Raw genomic sequence first — 18,235 nt, forward strand, 5'->3', positions numbered from 1 at the left:
CCTTATTCTTTAACTTTTTTTAAAAAATAAATTACAATATTATTTTTTTCAAAAATTATAGCCCACATAACTTATTTTTTATTTATATTATTTTCTAAAAAATATGATATGCTCCCTATTTTATTATATGGAGTGCTTTAATATTACAGGGACAAGGACTAGCAAATAAAGGGACATACACAAATTAAAATTAAAATTATTAAGTAATATAGTTTGGTCAAGTATTTTGAAAATAAAAAATATAAAATTTCTAATTGATAATTTGATATAGCCGATTTTAAACAGCTATATATACCGGACTACGTACATATATAGTACATATAATTTATTAGTGGTTATTAGTACTAAATCAAAGTCTAATCCTCCTCTTGCAAGACGGTTGTACTAATTAATATAATGATGGTCAAATCTTGTGGCAGAGACATTAGTGGCCAAGTTAAGCTAGGTTTCAATGGGTGCGGTCCTTGTGACTTGTGAGGTGTGACTTTTGCTTTCCAAACGTAAAAAATTATAATTAATTAGGATCTACCTATTCTTTAAAGTCATCATGGTTCACGTCACAAAGAATTTTCATTTCATTGCTAATAATTACATTGAGGTTAACTGCTAACTGTGGGAATTGAAGATTACACCCCAATTGCTAAATAAATTTGTCCAAATAATAAGGATAATAATATTTAATTACTAATATTAAATGAGTCTAATTTAGTTTAATTTGAAAAATTATTTCATTATTAATAGGGCGTAACAATAAAACTAATAGTAAGATTGTAACTTGTCTATAAAGAGAAAATATAGGGAGCTATTGGAGTATTTGTACCATGTGTACAATGGAATGTATTGTGTTCGATTCAGTAGGATATCAGATGTTTATTATTCTTGATACTCATATGGTTATTCTGGATAATATGAATGTATTGTGTTTGATAAATTAATAGTATTTTATCTTAAATGTTCATTTTTAACTCATATTAGACTAAATAAACAATCCATTATACACATTATATAAATACCCTATTGATTCTCTAGCGGAATTAGTCTATAAAACACTAGTACACTAATCAAGCGATATGTCTATGTGATTTTTTTTCCCTATGTGTTTTATATGTAGTAGTATCTGAAATTTAAAGCTACACGTCATACGTATATTTAAATTTAACTACTAATTTTTTTTTCTTTTAGTTTATTGCTACTTCAAACAAAATTTACATATAGTGTTAATAGTATTCAAAATTAAAATTGACTTGTGATACATATATTGTGAAAAATGGGGATTGAGAAAAAGATGAATACTCAAATTAGTTCTAAAAGGTTTTAGATTAAATATTTTAGTTTCTAACAAATTTATATTTTTCGAAGTTTTGAAAATATAAATTTCTTCTGTATTTTCGTAGGTAGAGACCATGAAAATAAACTGAAAAAATAAAGTATGTTTACTTCTATAGACAGCAAAAATAAAACAGAATGAAATGTTACATTCGAATTTTCAGGTTCATTTTTACTAGTTTTATGATCGAAAATATGTGGTTGTTTTGTATTTCATTTTTTCAATCTCAAGATCTAAAAATTGTATAATTTTTTTTTTTGGTATGCTACATTCGAATTTTGAGGCTCATTTTCACTAGTTCTATGATCGAAAATATGTGATTATTTTATGTCTCATTTTTGTAATCTCAAGGTCCAAAAATTGTATAAATTTTCTTTGTTTTCACATGTTACTTGATGTACTAGCTTAGCAATTAGTTAATTGATTTATTAGTTGTAGCAACAAGTTAGTTAGACAAGTAGCCTATAATATAATTTTTAGTTAGCTCCTAATTATTCTAACTCAGTTGGTTAGATGAACTATATATATATCTGATTGTTGTAACAGTGTAAAGCGTGGTTCATCATTCAGTACACTACTGAGAAAACAAGAACTCTCATTTCTTCTCTCTGCTTTTCACTACTGCTCTGTTCTCACACTCCCCTTGCGCACCTTCAACATGGTGTGGTGAGCGTGGAACCCAAAGGGGTGAGAATAGAAGGAACAACGATTGAGGAAAGAGAAGCTCAGAATTCAAATCGAAGCACACATCAAGTGCACGATCTGAAACCTAGTGATGGATCCAACTCAAAATTCAGAGCAATTCCGAATGAACCAAGGCAATTCCTTCCAGGGCCTCGATCCTCTAGGTATCGCGACGTTCTTGAACCATATCTCATCGATTCAGGCTCACCTCAACAGGAATGGCAGCAACCCTAGCCAAGATTCATCGAGCCACTTCTACCTTCATCCTTCCGAAAATACTAGTATTCCCCTCATCCATACCATTCTTGATGGCAAGAATTACAGTAGTTGGAGCAATGCGATGTTGTTAGCCCTAAAATCGAAAAACAAGCTGAAATTTGTTGATGGAAGTTTAAAGAAACCTGATAAGAATGATCCATTATTTGAACTGTGGGATAGATGTAATACATATGTCTTAGCCTGGATTAAAATCTTGCTGAACCCTGAAATCACCCAAAGCGTGATGTGGAACAAGGTTGCATATGAGCTATGGGAGGAGCTATACGGAACAAGACAAGGAGAAATGAGCGTGACACAATACTTCACAAAACTGAAGTCACTGTGGGAAGAATTTGATGATTTCAGGCCAATTCCACCCTGCAATTGTGAATCTGTGTGTACTTGTGGATTAGGAGAAATGCGAAAATATAGAATGGAAGATCATGTAACTAGATTCTTAAGAGGACTTAATGAACAGTTTGCGAATGGTAGAGCTCAGGTCATGCTAATGGAGCCACTGCCAGATTTAAAGGCTGTGTTTTCCATGATGACTAGACAAGAAAGGCAAAACCAGTCCATGGATGATACCATAGACCCCAAGATCTTATTACACTCTACCAATTCCTTCAACACAGCTGAGACCTCACAAGGCAGAGGGAGAGGAAAAGGTAGAGGAGGTAGATTCCAAGGCTCTGTGAGAGGACAAACAGAAAGAGATAGAATGCAGTGTTCATACTGTGGTAAAGGAGGCCACACAGTGGATGTATGTTACAAGAAACATGGTTTTTCCCCTCATCTTAGATAGACAAACATGGTTTGGGAGTAGTGAATTTCAGTGCTGAAATAAATGGCGATGGCATTGATGATTCTGGCTGTGAGGAAAAAAATGGAACTTCCAATGTTGAGTTTACTCCAGAGCAGAAATCAACCCTACTAGCTTTACTCAACAGGGGAGAGGCAAAGCAGATCCACAGTGCTAACCAAATCACAACCCTGGAACAAGTACCTCATCAAGGTAACTTGGTGCATATCATGCATTTTAAGTCAAGCGTGTTGGCTTTAAACATTTCTGCATCAAAACATGGTTCTCGGATAATAGATACAGGAGCTAATGTTCACGTATCCTATTGCCTAGAAGATTTTCAAACTCATTTCAAGATAGCTCCTATAATCATTCGGTTGCTTAATGGTGCACAAATCATTAGCAATATAGCTGGAACTATCAAATTTTTAAACAAACTGTACCTCACAAATGCATTATACATCCCATCTTTCAATTTCAAATTGATATCAGTATCAAAAGACACAAAACATTTGCATTGTAAAATGAGTTTCACTGATGACGATTGTGAGATACAGGATTTACTCTCGAAGAAGATGATTGGAGCAGCTAGAGTGTGTGGTGGCCTTTATACCTTGAACTGTGATGCTGCGTGATCAGAAATTACACAGGTATCAAATAAAACTCATGTAGACATGCCAATACTGAATATTTCAAACACAAAGCTATGAAATTTTAGGTTAGGCCATGCACCATTTCATAGAATGAAAGAAATGAAGAAAATCTTCATATTCATTCATTGTGACACTGATGTACAGCCTTGTGACTCATGTCACCTAGCAAGGCAAAAGAGATTATCATTCAATAATAGTAGCACCGTTTCATTAACTTCTTTTGATTTAATTCACGTGGATGTTTGGGGCCTGCTGGCCATTCCCTCTACGGGAGGACATAGATATTTCTTAACCATAGTGAACAATAAAACAAGATTCACTTGGGTATTTTTCATGAAAACAAAACTAAAGTTGTTGATCTCATTAAATTCTTTGTAAATTTTGTTAAAACACAGTACGACAGCAAAATCAGATGTATAAGGTCCGATAATGGAACTGAATTTTTGATGCATTCTTTCTTCAATGAAACTGGTATATTACACCAAAGATCATGTATTGAAACTTCTCAACAAAATGGTATTGTTGAACGAAAACATCAACACATTCTTGAAATAACTAGAGCAATTTTCTTTCACTCAAATGTCCCCAAGTGCTTTTGGCAATATGTAGTTTCATATTCAGTTCACATCATGAATAAATTACCATCAAATTTCTGAACAATTTATCACTTTATCAAGCTTTGCATAACTCTTTACCTGACATATCTCATTTAAGAGTTTTTGGGTGTTTGGCATATGCCAGTACACTCCAAGCAAATCGAAAGAAACTAGATCCAAGATCCAGAAGGTCTGCATTTTTTGGGTTTCAGGGAGGGTATCAAAGGATATCTCTTAATTGATCTAAAGACTAGAGAGATCTTTACTTCAAGAGATGTGTCCTTCTATGAAGATCATTTTCCATACTTAAGCACACACCCTGACCAAAGCACACATACTGCATTTTCTATTCAGTTCAAAACTGACCCCTTTGCATATGACATCATTCTTCAACCTCACACAGCACACACTAATCATCAAGCATCACATGCATCCAACTCACACTCTGAGACTTCCAATAATAATAATGATGCCCCACAAAATTTCAATTCAGCACATACACCACCAATTCAATCTCCATCACCTAATCAAACAAATATGCCACAAAATCACACACCTGCACCTCAACATGCATCACCACTGCGCCTGTTAAGAAAATCAACAAGAATTCGTAGAGCACCATCACATTTGCAAGACTATCATTGTCTAAATGCTACCATTCCTCGGCTTCCACTCCGAAAATCTGAAAGGTACCCTTTATCGAATTATTTGTCATATGAAAATTTTTCTGCATCACATACTACATATTCTCTAACCATATCTTCTAACATTGAACCCAAGCACTACAGTGAAGCAATTACTCAATCTTGTTGGGTTGATGCTATTAAGAATGAACTCCAAGCTCTTGAGCAAATTCAAACTTGGAAGCTCACTTCACTTCCACCCGGCAAGAAGGCAATTGGCAACAAGTGGATTTTCAAAGTGAAATACAACCCTGATGGCAGCATTGAATGCTACAACGCATGATTAGTGGCAAAGGGATTCACCCAAGTCCCTGGGATTGATTATCGGGACACATTTAGCCTTGTGATGAAGCTGGGCAGCTTGAGAGTTGTCTTGGCTGTGGCTGCGGCAAAGGGATGGTTCCTCAAGCAAATTGATGTCAATACCGCATTCTTGCATGGCAATTTGGATGAGGAGGTGTACATGAAACCACCTCAAGGGTTGGACGTCAAAGCTGGCCAAGTGTACAAGCTTGAAAAGTCGCTTTATGGTCTAAAACAAGCAAGTCGACAGTGGAATACAAAGCTGAAATCTGTTCTAGTTGAGTTGGGTTTTGTTCAGTCAAAGGCTGATTATAGTTTTTTTACTAAGCAAACTGGATTTGGATTCACCGCATTGTTGGTTTACGTTGACGATTTGATATTGGCTGGAAATGATTTGGGAGAAATTAATGCTGTCAAAACAGTCTTGGATGATAGGTTCAAAATCAAGAACATTGGAGATTTGAAATTCTTTATTAGGATGTAGGTTGCGCGATCAAAAGAGGGCATTCTTCTTAATCAAAGAAAGTATGCTATGGACATCTTGAAGGATGCTGGTTTTGAGAACTGCAAGCCTGCTTCTACCCCTATGGACTGCAGTACCAAACTCAGCAAAACTGAAGGTGTTCCCCTCTCAGATTCTATAGAATATCGAAGGTTAGTTGGCAAATTGCTCTATTTGACCAACACCCGACCTAACATTAGCTTTGCCATTGGAAAGTTGAGTCAATACCTTGACCACCCCACTACTTCTCACCTCAGTGTTGTCCATCGAATCCTCAGATACACCAAAGCTTCACCTGCCACTGGCATAGTGTTCTCGGCCACCTCTGATCTTTGTGTCACTGGATTTGCTGATTCTGATTGGGTGGCATGTCCTGATTCAAGAAGATCTGTGACAGCCTACTGCTTCTACATCGGCACTGCCCTGGTTTCATAGAAGAGCAAAAAGCAAGTGACAGTTGCTTGCAGTTCAGCCGAAGTTGAATACCGAGCGCTTGCCGCTGCTACTAAGGAGGCTATTTGGCTCAGTTTCATTTTGAAGGACTTGGGAATGCCTCTCACCAAGCCCATTAGCACCTACTGTGACAGCCAATCTGCAATTCACATCACCTCCAACCCGGTGTTCCACGAGCGCACGAAGCACATAGAGGTCGATTGCCACATTGTGCGCGACAAGTTCTAAGAAGGTCTTATTCATCTTCTTCCCATCTCTACCACTGAATAGGTTGCGGACATCCTGACCAAACCGCTGCCTCCGTCCATGTTCTCCACACTCTTTGGCAAGTTAGGACCGGTCAACTTACACACTCCTAACTTGAGGGAGGGTGTTACTTGATGTACTAGCATAGCAATTAGTTAATTGATTCATTAGTTGTAGCAACAAGTTAGTTAGACAAGTAGCCTATAACAGAATTTTTAGTTAGCTCCTAATTATTCTAACTCAGTTGGTTAGATGAACATATCTGATATCTGATTGTTGTAACAGTGTAAAGCGTGGTTCATCATTCAGTACACTGAGAAAACAAGAACTCTCATTTCTTCTCTCTGCTTCCACTACTGCTCTGTTCTCATACTCCCCTTGCGCACCTTCAACATCACAGGCTACATGTTCCAAAATGTAACAAACTTTTTTCAAGTTTTATGACTTCGAAAATATATTTAAATATACAAATCAGTAAATTTCTGTATTCTAATTTAAATATGTGAATAATAAATTTTTTATTTAAATAAAAAAACACTTAGAGAAACATATACATTTCACATGATATTTTTTTAATGAATTTTTGTATTATATAAAAAAGTTTCACTGTTGATTAAAAGATATAATACACCATAATATTAACTTAATAAATTTGGACTACAAAAATTAAGACATTTTTAAAAATAAAAATGAGAGTCTTTATAATTGTATTCTTTTTGGGCACGAGAGTGTGTATCTTGATTCTTGAAGCATGGCATGTGTCACACCATGTGAACAAAAGACCCCAAGTGTAACTTAAAAGGAAACAAAAGTAGTGATGAAATGATAAGACAGAAGCTATATATAAACATAACACACTACAACGACCAACATATACCTAACCTAATCAAAAATGATGGATCGGAGAACCACAACCAACACTCTCATATATATACACTCTGTACTATGGTGTTTAATTAGAAAAGTTTCGATAATTAAGATGCAAAACATTATTGCAAATTTCACTATAATTAGTATCGGGCCGGGATAATTCTAGTTTGACTATTTTTCGATCGTCTAACGATTTCTGTCCTCCATCTTGCAATTGTGGTAGAAACCTCCAACATATCAATAATTCAAATTTTCTTAGAGAAAAAAAAANCTTTTAATTATAAAACTTTTGACATTATATTATAAAATTAGTTATTTCAAAACATTTGAAGTGCTAAGTAAGACCATATAATTAACTAACCATATTTCTAATACTCATAAATTAATATTTGTTTTTAGTTATTCAGATAACGTTGTAATTCATAATTAAAATTGAGAAGATAAAGGTAGGGCAAAGATAACGAATTTGAGTGTTGTTGATTTCACATGTATATACCAACATATAGGTAGGAATCAATATAGTACATTGTGGGGTTCTCATGGATTGACACTGTAGCTAACGACATAATCACGTTAGGCTCAGTAACCTAAGGGAGCTTATCATTATTATGTCCGCGTAACAGCCATCTTCAATCATGTTCAGGTAGTGACTACTGATGAACCACACTTTATTGTACGGTATTTATCATTTTATAAGTTTTAAAAGATTTATTTGTTACTATGAAATTTTGATATGTTACTAATTTGGGTGGGTTTCGTGAAAAATAATAGTTAAGATGAGAGATTAGGGGTAAGTAAACTTGTGAGGAAGACACTTCTATTAATGGCAAATAAGCAATACAAGAACTAATAATGAAGAAGAAAGGTGGAGAACAAGTGTTGAGACCTCCACTAATATCATAAGAGGATGAATGAGCTTTGTTTAAAGTGGAAAGGGGTGGGCTAAGGGTCGTCGAGTGTTCTGGTGAAACACCCGATTACCAGTTTTTACTCGTGAAGGTGATGGATGAAATGAAGAACAATGAGAGGAATTTTGGGAGAGGAAAAGATGGGTTCTTTAGCTTCTCAGCTTCAAAAGTAAAAAAGAAGATAAAAGGTTTTTTAGAAAAGAAGTTCTCAGAAGAGGATGAAGGTGAAGGTGAAAGTAAAGGATCAAAAGGGTTTTGAAGAAGAAGATGATGATCAAGGTGAAAGTGAAAAGTGAGAGTGCTTTACAGAAAACCATAATGAAGAGGAAATCTATTGTCAAATGGTTTTAGTCTGATATTTGGTTTACTGTTTTTTCCAAAATATCTTTAGGTATTTGTGTCATCTCAAGTCTTGTCAACTGAAAAGGTAGGAAGTTGATTCCCACACGTTAAACTAAAGCTCCTGACATGTGACATTAGTGAAGGGACATCTAGTTTGGTTTTCTTTCAACTAGATGACACATTTACACTCTAAATCCAACCAATCCACTTTCACCAATATAGTTCCCACTGAAGAGAAATTCAACTCCTCAAGGTGTTCTTTTGGGTTCCATCCTTTTAGCCCAATACCTTTAGGAGGAACTTAACTCTTTTTTTACCATGTTTGTAGGTCATTATAAAAATAGATTATATACAAAAAAGGTTTATATTTTTAGTACACAATCAGTTACAAATTTAATATATTTTCTTACATTGGTGAATGAGACTTATTATTAGCCTGGAAATTAAATTTGGGAGAATTTCATGTTATATAGTCACTATAAAAGAATAGGAGGGCCACTAAAGAATTTCTAGTAATAGAACCATTTAAGTATATCTTTTATTAATTTAAATTTTTAAAATTGTAAGTGTAGTTAGAGAAATATGAAAGCTGACTTAGCATCCTGAAGTAGAAAGGAAGTTAGAGATTAGAAGAGTGTAAAAACTTGTTGTTAGTAATTAACTCTCCAGTTCATCAAGTCTAAAAGTTGAGTATAAATACTTTGTAACCTAAAGGATCTCTAGTTGTTGTTGAATGTGAAAATTTCAGATCTAATATATTCTTCCTTCCCTCTCTTCTGCTACTTTCTTTTCTCTCTGTTTTTTCACAGTTTCTGGTACCTTACATGGTATCAGAGCTGCATGATCCATGAAACCTGAATCAAATCCTATCAGAAGCCATGAAAGTACCGCTTCAAGAACCCCAACGAGTTTCTTTAACCAGAATATGTCCGCTGCGTTCTCGTCAATCAAGCTCAACGAACATAACTTCAAAGCCTGGAGGAAGCAAGCACTAGCATGCATCGAAATGAACAGATTACAAAATCATTTAGATCCACGAAAAATTCCATCAAAGTTCAACTACGAAACTGGATCTAACGTAACAGAGACCTAATCATACAGTGATTGGGAAGCACAGGATCAATGCCTAATGGCGTGGCTCATGTCATTTATGAAAGCAACCTTCGTCAATCGTGTGGTTGAATTTGAATTTGCTTACTAGATCAGGAATGCTCTTGAAGATTATTTTGCCGCATGTGTGAAGTCAAAGATCAAGCAATTGAAGGCACAACTGAAGACGTTCAAGAAGCTTGGCTCCTTAGTCTCAAAATACATGGCAAACATTAATCAGGTTGCTAATTCTCTGAACGCGCTTGGAGCACCACTATCAACGGAGGACTACATTAAGGCAGTGCTTGGAGAACTAGGTGAAGAGTACAGTACCTTCATCACAGTGACTAATGAAAGAATAGATCAGTTGTCCGAAAATGAGTTCGAATCTCAGCTACAAACACAAGAAGAATTACTTGAAAGAGTTAGAAAAGTAGATCTTAGATCTGTTCAAGAAAATTTAACACAAAAGGATTATACGCCTAACAACAGTTCCTACAACTTCAGAGGAGGCTTTAGAGATGGACATACCAGAGGGTTTAGAGGAGGAGGCAGCAGATCCTCGTGGTGGCAAGGAAATCGGCCTCAGTGCCAAGTGTGTGGGAAGATAGGACACATTGCATTACAATGCTACCACCGCTTTGACCAAAACTTCACTAATCCACAACTCCAAACTCTCAATGTTGCACCTCCTTCTTCCATGGCGTTCCATAACGGCAGACAAGTGCAACATCACACGTTACAATCTAGTCCTCAACAGCCTATTGCTCCGAGTTCTCAAGCCTACCTTGCTTTGCACTATGCAATGCCTGATGCCGGTTGGTATCCGGACTCCGGAGCGTCGCATCGCATTACCTTCGACCAAAGCAACCTCAACACAGGGTCAGAATATGATGGATCACAACAAGTATATGGTGGTAATGGCCAAGGTATGAAGATTACACATATTGAAAATTCTATATTGCATGCATCTCTATCAAATAGACCATTTGGACTACAAAACCTATTCCATGTTCCCAACATTTCAAAAAATTTAATAAGTGTAACTAAGTTTGCTCTGGACAATTGCATTTTCTTTGAGTTTTGGCCTTATCTATGCAATGTGAAATGTTAGATAACCAGACAGGTTCTACTATAAGGACTCGTTAAGGATGACCTCTACAAATTTGAAGGAATTTCAATTAATACAAGTTCAAACACTCCACACACCGCCTCATTGCATCTTTATACACCTGTAAGTGTGAACACCTCAACTCAAGCACCTCCTTCAATCATAAAAACCAGAAAAACAAACACACATACCTCTGTAGCCTCAGAATCCTCACACCATGCCACTGCAGCTCCTAATTTTGATGCTGACCGTATGGCTCCTGCTTATGCAGCAATCACAAATGGGAATAAAAGTGAATATCACGACTCTATAGGAAATGTATATGCAAACATTATGTGTAAGAATAGTAACCAAACTATGTAGTTATGGCATCAAAATCTTGGTCACCCCGATGACAAAATAGTAAGTCTTGTCATGAAAGAATGTAATATCCCTCGTGAATCAATAAATAAAGAAAATTCTATTCCTACTTTGTGTCATACATGCTGCATCAGTAAACTGCATCAGTTACCCCACCCTGAGTCTCTCACAACCGACAAACCTCTAGACCTTGTGTTCTCAGATATTTGGGGTCCAGCCCCAATTTACAGTAGACTAAGCCATAGATACTACATCTGCTTTATTGATGCGAGCACTAGGTATACCTGTACCTATTTGTTAGAATCAAAGGGCCAAGCCTTTGATGCGTTTGTGAAGTTTAAAGCACTCATTGGAAACAAAACAGGTTTAAAGATTAAATCCATCCAAACAGATAATGCAAAAAATATCTCTCAAATGCATTCAAAGCCTACCTTGCTTCTAATGGAATTCATCACAAGCTAACCTGCCCCTACTCTCATCAATAAAACGGGAGTGTTGAAAGAAAACATTGCCACATCACTGAAACCATCCTTACACTACTAGCCCAGGCTTCCTTACCCTTATCTTTTTGGGGAGACGCTACCCTCACTACCACTTACCTCATTAACCGACTACCCAGCCTTACCCTCTCCTGCAAGTCCCCATTGGAACTCCTCACTAGCCAAAAACCTGACTACTTATTCCTTAAGCCGTTTGATTGTACATGATACCCCCTCCTCAAACACCACAACCCTCACCATGTCTGTCACCTCCAACGATCTCTTTATGGCCTGAAATAGGCTCCAAGAGCCTGGTTCACAAAACTTAAAATACTCTTCACTCTTTTGGTTTTTAGAAGACCAGATCCAATACTATTCTCGTTACTAAGTTCGTTGCCACCTCAGCTACGTTCATCCTCATGTATGTTGATGACATATTAATGACTGGTTCCTCGGACTCTTAAATTTAGGATCTGGTCAAGCAATTACACTCTACCTTCTCTCTCAAAGACCTTGGTGAGATAAGCCATTTTTTAGGCATTGAAATGGTGAGACACTATGATGCTGAAATTCACCTTTCCCAAACCAAATATGTCACAGACCTTCTCCACAAGGCTGAAATGTCCAATGCAAAACTGATGCCTACTCCCATGACCTCTGGTTTAAAACTCTCAGCCCATGGAGGGGAACCCTTCTCTAAGCCGGCCCTGTATCAAACTCTTGTTGGTGGGCTCCAGTATGCTACAATCACACATCCTGAGATCTTCTATGCCGTCAACAAGGCCTCTCAGTTTATGCATTGTCCTCTTGAAAGTCATTGGAAGGCAGTAAAGCGGATTTTATGCTATCTTGTTGGGACAGTCCATCATGGTCTTCGCTTCCAGAAATCAGAAGATTGCATACTTTATGGTTTTTGTGACTCAGACTGGGGAAATGATGTGGATGACAGAAAATCAATCAGTGGATTCTGTGTGTACCTAGGACCAAATGTTGTCTCTTGGTCCAGCTGAAAGCAAAAAACAGTCTCCAAGAGCTCAACAGAAGCAGAGTACCGAGGTCTTACTGTAGGGCTCACAGAAATTATATGGATCCAAAATCTCTTTTCTGAGATGCATGTTGTATGTACAACCATACCAAGTCTTTACTGTGACAGCCAAAGTGCAGTACTACTAGCTGCCAATCCTGTGCTACATAACAAGAGTAAGCACTTCAAATTGAACCTCTATTTTGTTAGAGACTATGTTACCCAGAAAAAGATCACCATCCAGCATATCTCAGCTCAAGATCAGATTGCTGACACACTAACCAAGCCCCTCTCAACGCCACAATTTTTGCAGCTCAGAGCCAAACTCTGGGTAGCTGAAAGAAACCAAGGTAGCAAAACCATGAAGTAGCAGGGTTGATGTAAGTGCAGTTAAAGAACTATGGAAGCTGACTTAGGATCCTGAAGCAGAAAGGCAGTTAGAAATTAGAAGAGTGTAGAAATTTGTTGTTAGTAACTAACTCTGTAACCTAAAGGATCTCTTGTTGTTGTTGAATGTGAACATTTTAGATCTAATATATTCTTCATTCCCTCTCTTCTTCTACTCTCTTTTCTCTCTGTTTCTTCACAGTTTCTGGTACCTTACAAAAATAACTCATTTGATGATATTGTATTAAATTTTGTGACAAAAAAATTGGAATTTGATGTTTATTTGAACTCAAAAAGTAAAATTTTAATATAAAATAAATAAAAAAAGAGAATATATATTATAAACAATGGGACTTAATGATAAAAAAGAAACAAACTAAATGACAACTACTCTAGAAAAGGAGGTGCCTATAAAATCAGCAGAAAAACAAAGAGAAAAAAAAATGATAACGTAAAAAAAATATATGACAACCAAACTGCAAGCTATGATCATAGTTAGCAAGCCCACGCGCATAAGAATTTACTTTTCTGAACTGATGTTTCATCGCCCAATTGTTTAGCCTGTCACACCTCTCTCCGATAGCCAAAATAAGGGCCCTTGAGGAATGCCAATTTATCCCTTCTTGGAGACAAAGGCTAACTACAACAATTGAATTTATCTCGAGTAAAATTCTCATAGCAAAGACTGAGTGCCAAATCAATACCCATCAATACATCCCAGAATTCGAATGAGGTAATAGAACCAAAAGGTAAGTTCACAACAAAACAAACAATAAACTTTTCATCGCTATTTCTAAGAATATCCCCACAAGCTGCTTTAATTTTCCATTATTCAAGATATACCCATTTATGTTCAATTTGACAAAAGGTGGATCTAAAGGTATCCATTAAATATGCTTCTCAAGGAAGGTTCCAACTTTCTTCCTCACTTTGTCAACTTCATTTTGCACATGATGAAAATCTTTTGCGAGATGAAGGAAAGAGTAGCAATTTTATCTTCCTCAATAACCCCAGCAACATAAAAAATAGTCTTATTGTGCCGATACCATAAGGAGTTCATCATATTAATAAAGAGGAGAGGTCACGTATGGCCTTTAGAGGGAGTTTTAGGAGATAAATTTTCAATCAGCCAAGATAAAATAGGAGTATTGAAAAAATTATCATTACCCAAATTGTTGTTAATGGTCATCCACGTTCTTCTCGCGACTCTACAATCTCGGAGGACATGGAGAAAAGATTCAGGTGATTCATTACAAATACCACAACTATCATTCATTGTCATATGTCGTGTACTGCGTCGCTCATTTGTCAAGAGGGCCTCGTTTGCAACAAGCCAGCAAAAGTATGCAGCCTCTATGGGATCTCTAACTTATAGATTTTGGTGAAGAGAGAAGTATTTTCCTCCTCAGTGTGATTCAGAAATAAAACACAGGCAGATTTAATTGAAAATAAGTCGTTAGCTACTGGTAGATATGCTAACTTATCATCTCCAAAATTTAGTTCCAGTGGTTTCAAAGAAGCAAAAACAGGGTGCCAATCCTCACCTAACATCACTATAATACGCTCATAATCTCATTTTCCATCAGTAACATAATCACAAACCTTTTTCTATGGCATATCCTCTTTAAGCTGAGCAAAGTCCACAATTTTATGAATACCCAAAATCCAATTGTCTGACTAGAAATTAACATTATTTCCCAAACCAACCTTCGAAATCAGATTATTCAAAAAATTCTTCCACACCCGTTGAATTCCTTGCCGAATATTAGATGTTGATTGATGCTTTTTAATCACTACAAGAAAATGCTAAGTACCATCGGATTTAGCGTCACACATTTTTGGCTTTACCCATGGCTTTAGCGACGGTTTTGTTGTGAGATTCATCGTGTCAAATAATTACCGGTGGATAGCCTCTTCTGACGGTAAATTCGCCGGTAATCTTTGGCTGGAAAACAAGCCAAATAGGCACCAAACTTAGCGTCGAAGTTACCATTGGATTTTTTCAACGGTAGACACTTTTAATGGAACGTTGCATTTTGGTGATCCGCACCGCGTTACTGTTGAAAATATTCGCCGGTAAATTCGACAGTAACCGTGCTCTAAAAGTGAACTGCGAACTCCCTCTCCCTTCATTTCGTATTTTCTTTCTCTTTCTAACCACTCATCCTCCCACTCTCTCTCTCTAACCTTCTTATCTCTCATGCATCTCCGTCAACCTCTGCCCCTGCTGCTGTTGCAAACCTTCTGTCGCTTTTGCTTCTGCCGCCACTACACCTCCACCCTTGTTCTGTATTCAAGGTTTTTTGTTCGTTTCAAATTCTATTACTTCAAGTTAATTAATTAGTTAGTAGAATTTAGTTAGTCTAATTTTTTGATTTAGTGGATTTAGGTGGTTAGGATAGGTTAGATTAGGTTCTGAGATTGCTGGAAAGTGTTAAATTATTGAGCTATTTGCTGATTCACCATGCTGAATTGTTTAGAAAATGCTTGACTTTGGAGTTGCTTTTTTATTGCTGATTTTGATACTGGAATTGTTTGAGTAATTTTGATTGCCTTTATTCACTGCGTTAAGTTCGTTTTTGCTCAAAATTTGTTGCTGAACTTGTCTGCATTATGCTTCGTTGTTGCTAGTTGTGACTAGCCATAACTTGATTAATCTATGTTTTGAAATTGTCGCTTGTCAAATCCTAATTGAGTGCATCAATTTTGCATTAATTTTGCATACACTTTTCCAGCCTCATCACATTCGTGAGTTATTTTTGCTTTTAATGTATGTTAAAATGTGAAATCTGGCCACAACATTGCTATTTTGAATGTGTATCTGTTGCATTGCATCTTTAGTTTTATGCAATAGCAGTAATTGCAGTGAAATACCAATTTGAAAAAACTTAAAGGCAAAGAATCATAGAATATACTTAAGATGGGCCAGAATAAGCTTTATAATTCCATCAATGTAATTAGCTTTAGATATATGGAAGCATACTCCTCTTGAGGGGACTATGATTTGGATTGTTGTGAAGGTGTGTTGATTTGAAAGAAGAGTGTATACGTAAGACGGGCCAGAGTTTTTGGAATTAGTGTATCTTAGCTTGTTAGTTTATTATTATCAGTAGAGTTCTCATACCATTAATCTGCTATTATGCTTTCTTGTGGCTTGATACATTTGTTGCCTACTTATCTGTTTTCTATTTGTTTGGTAATAATAGATAATCATTTGGAACTTGAAAGTAGTTACCTGTGTGGGTCTCATCGTCTTAGTAAAGGGCTCTCATTCTTTTTTCGATGGATTATGCTGGGAATGTTTGAGAAGGGTTGATAGATATTTGGTTGCGATGGAACCCTTGAAGGGTGTAGAAATCCAAATTTTAGGGGAGACTTTGTTGAAATTTTTATAAGATTTTGAGAGAAATTTGAAACAATTGTTTAATTGTTTGTTGACTAATGTTGTGGATTGAGATTGGTTGGATTTGTGTTAATAATAATATATGCTGATTACTATTAGTAATATATCCGCTGTGCAGACGTGACGACAAGTAGAGGAGGTAGGTCGAGTGGGTCACTGGTCGTGGTAGAGGGCGGACTTCCACCGAATTTCCAACAACTGCCCCGTCATTGCCCTCTACCTTGACTACTTCGTCGACCCCTGTGATGTCACAGGTGGGTTTAGCAGATCAGCAATTTTTCCAAACCCGAATTATGTGCCTCCTTCTGCTACACCCCTGCAAATCCAGCAACAATAGATCCTGCAGTAGGTGACACCTTCAATGCCCCCCCCCCAGTGGGATGCCCCTCCACCATCGCCTATCATCCCGCTAAGGATTTGGCTCGATGCCATGCAGTCGTGAGTATATACAATTTTTTAAGTTTATTATGTGTTTCTATGTATTTATTATGTGTTTCTATATGTTTGTTAATGTTAAGTTTAGTATGCGTTTCTATGTGTTTATGAATGCTATGTTTTTTCTTTCTTAGGTTTGCACCAAACCCCAACGTTTTCACACAAGAGATCACCGACGATGTACGACCACCCGTGGCCGACCTACACGCAGATCCCAGCTGAGACCAAAGATAGATGGTTTCAAAAGTAGGCAGTAAGAACCCAAATGTAGAATTAATTAACTGTATTTGAATTGTATCTTATTCTGACTAACTTTTGCAATCACGAATCACTTTGTGCAATTAAAATTCATATGGGATGAAGAGCATAATTTCATGATCCGGAAGATACACGAGCACCGAGCAACCAAACGACTTCAGCAGATGATGAGCGACGTTCGGGGGGCCGACCACCTAACATCATGGATCCGTCCAACCATCAAGAAGGAGCTGGAGGCCTATTTTGCTAATGATGAGGGGTTCAACCATCGCCGTCTGATGAATGTCGCTAATAGGACTTCGCCCAGATCGTCAAAGTATACACGAGTGAGACACCAACTTTCATGAAGACGAAGAGCAGACTGGTAGATTTTTTTATCATTGTTTAATATTTTAGTTGCTACCTGAATTAGTTGTTTAATTTGTTTATTTTTTTATTGGTTTATAAATTAATTTGCAGTCTAAGTTGTTGGACCGTGAGGCGACACTAGCGAAGACCTTCAAGTATACCACACTCTGAAGGCCAACAACAAGGAGAGATTTGCTGACGAGCGGTGAGCGGTCCATTATGTGAGTTTAAATTAATCCTAAGTTTTAAATTTATTTGGTTTTAAGTCATTTATTCAACTGATATCCTAAGCACGACGTGTGTGACAGATGAGGAGTACACGCAAAGGTTGGAGGCCGCGACCCAGCAATCTCAGCCACCAAGTGGGGACGATTAAGCAGTTAAGCTGGCTCTGAGACCTCAGTGGTAAATTCTAATAGAGTTTGGTGCAAGACCATCTCTGAACCCCACAAGAATCGCCACTTTGGGTTGGGGTCGTTCTTCGTCAGTGGCCTCTGCTCCTCCGTGTTGGTAGCTTCCTTTGCCTCTGTCTCTGCCACTAGCCTTGCCGATCCCCAGAAAGTTGTCGACTTGAGGGAGGAGGTGCAGAAGCTAACACAAGAGCTTCACCAACAAGTAGAGCAGTTTGAGCAAAGGTACAATGACCTTCTTGCACGCGTGGGAGGAGTCACTGCCATCATCTTGGACCTGACGGAGAAGTTGGAGCAGCTCGAT

General features: G+C 37.2%; 2 protein-coding genes across 2 annotated transcripts; both read left to right on the top strand.

Annotated features, from left to right (window-relative positions):
* Window positions 2,103-3,706, top strand: LOC107633961. The gene is made up of 2 exons (XM_016337549.1): window positions 2,103-2,963; window positions 3,071-3,706. Exons 1-2 carry the CDS (start codon window positions 2,103-2,105, stop codon window positions 3,704-3,706), a joined length of 1,497 nt encoding a protein of 498 aa, XP_016193035.1.
* LOC107633960 (uncharacterized mitochondrial protein AtMg00240-like) lies at window positions 5,839-6,243 on the top strand. Its single transcript, XM_016337548.1, has one exon. It carries the CDS (start codon window positions 5,839-5,841, stop codon window positions 6,241-6,243), a length of 405 nt encoding a protein of 134 aa, XP_016193034.1.

Source organism: Arachis ipaensis, chromosome B03 (assembly GCF_000816755.2).
Source record: "Arachis ipaensis cultivar K30076 chromosome B03, Araip1.1, whole genome shotgun sequence".
NCBI classification, from domain to species: Eukaryota; Viridiplantae; Streptophyta; class Magnoliopsida; order Fabales; family Fabaceae; genus Arachis; species Arachis ipaensis.

Bases quoted from the DNA above. Each gene is read 5' to 3' on its own strand.
- LOC107633961 (XM_016337549.1), top strand. From the start codon at position 2,103: ATGGATCCAACTCAAAATTCAGAGCAATTCCGAATGAACCAAGGCAAT. The intron at 2,964-3,070 runs GTGAGAGGACAA...CCCTCATCTTAG, and splicing joins GAGGTAGATTCCAAGGCTCT to ATAGACAAACATGGTTTGGG.
- LOC107633960 (XM_016337548.1), top strand. From the start codon at position 5,839: ATGGACATCTTGAAGGATGCTGGTTTTGAGAACTGCAAGCCTGCTTCT.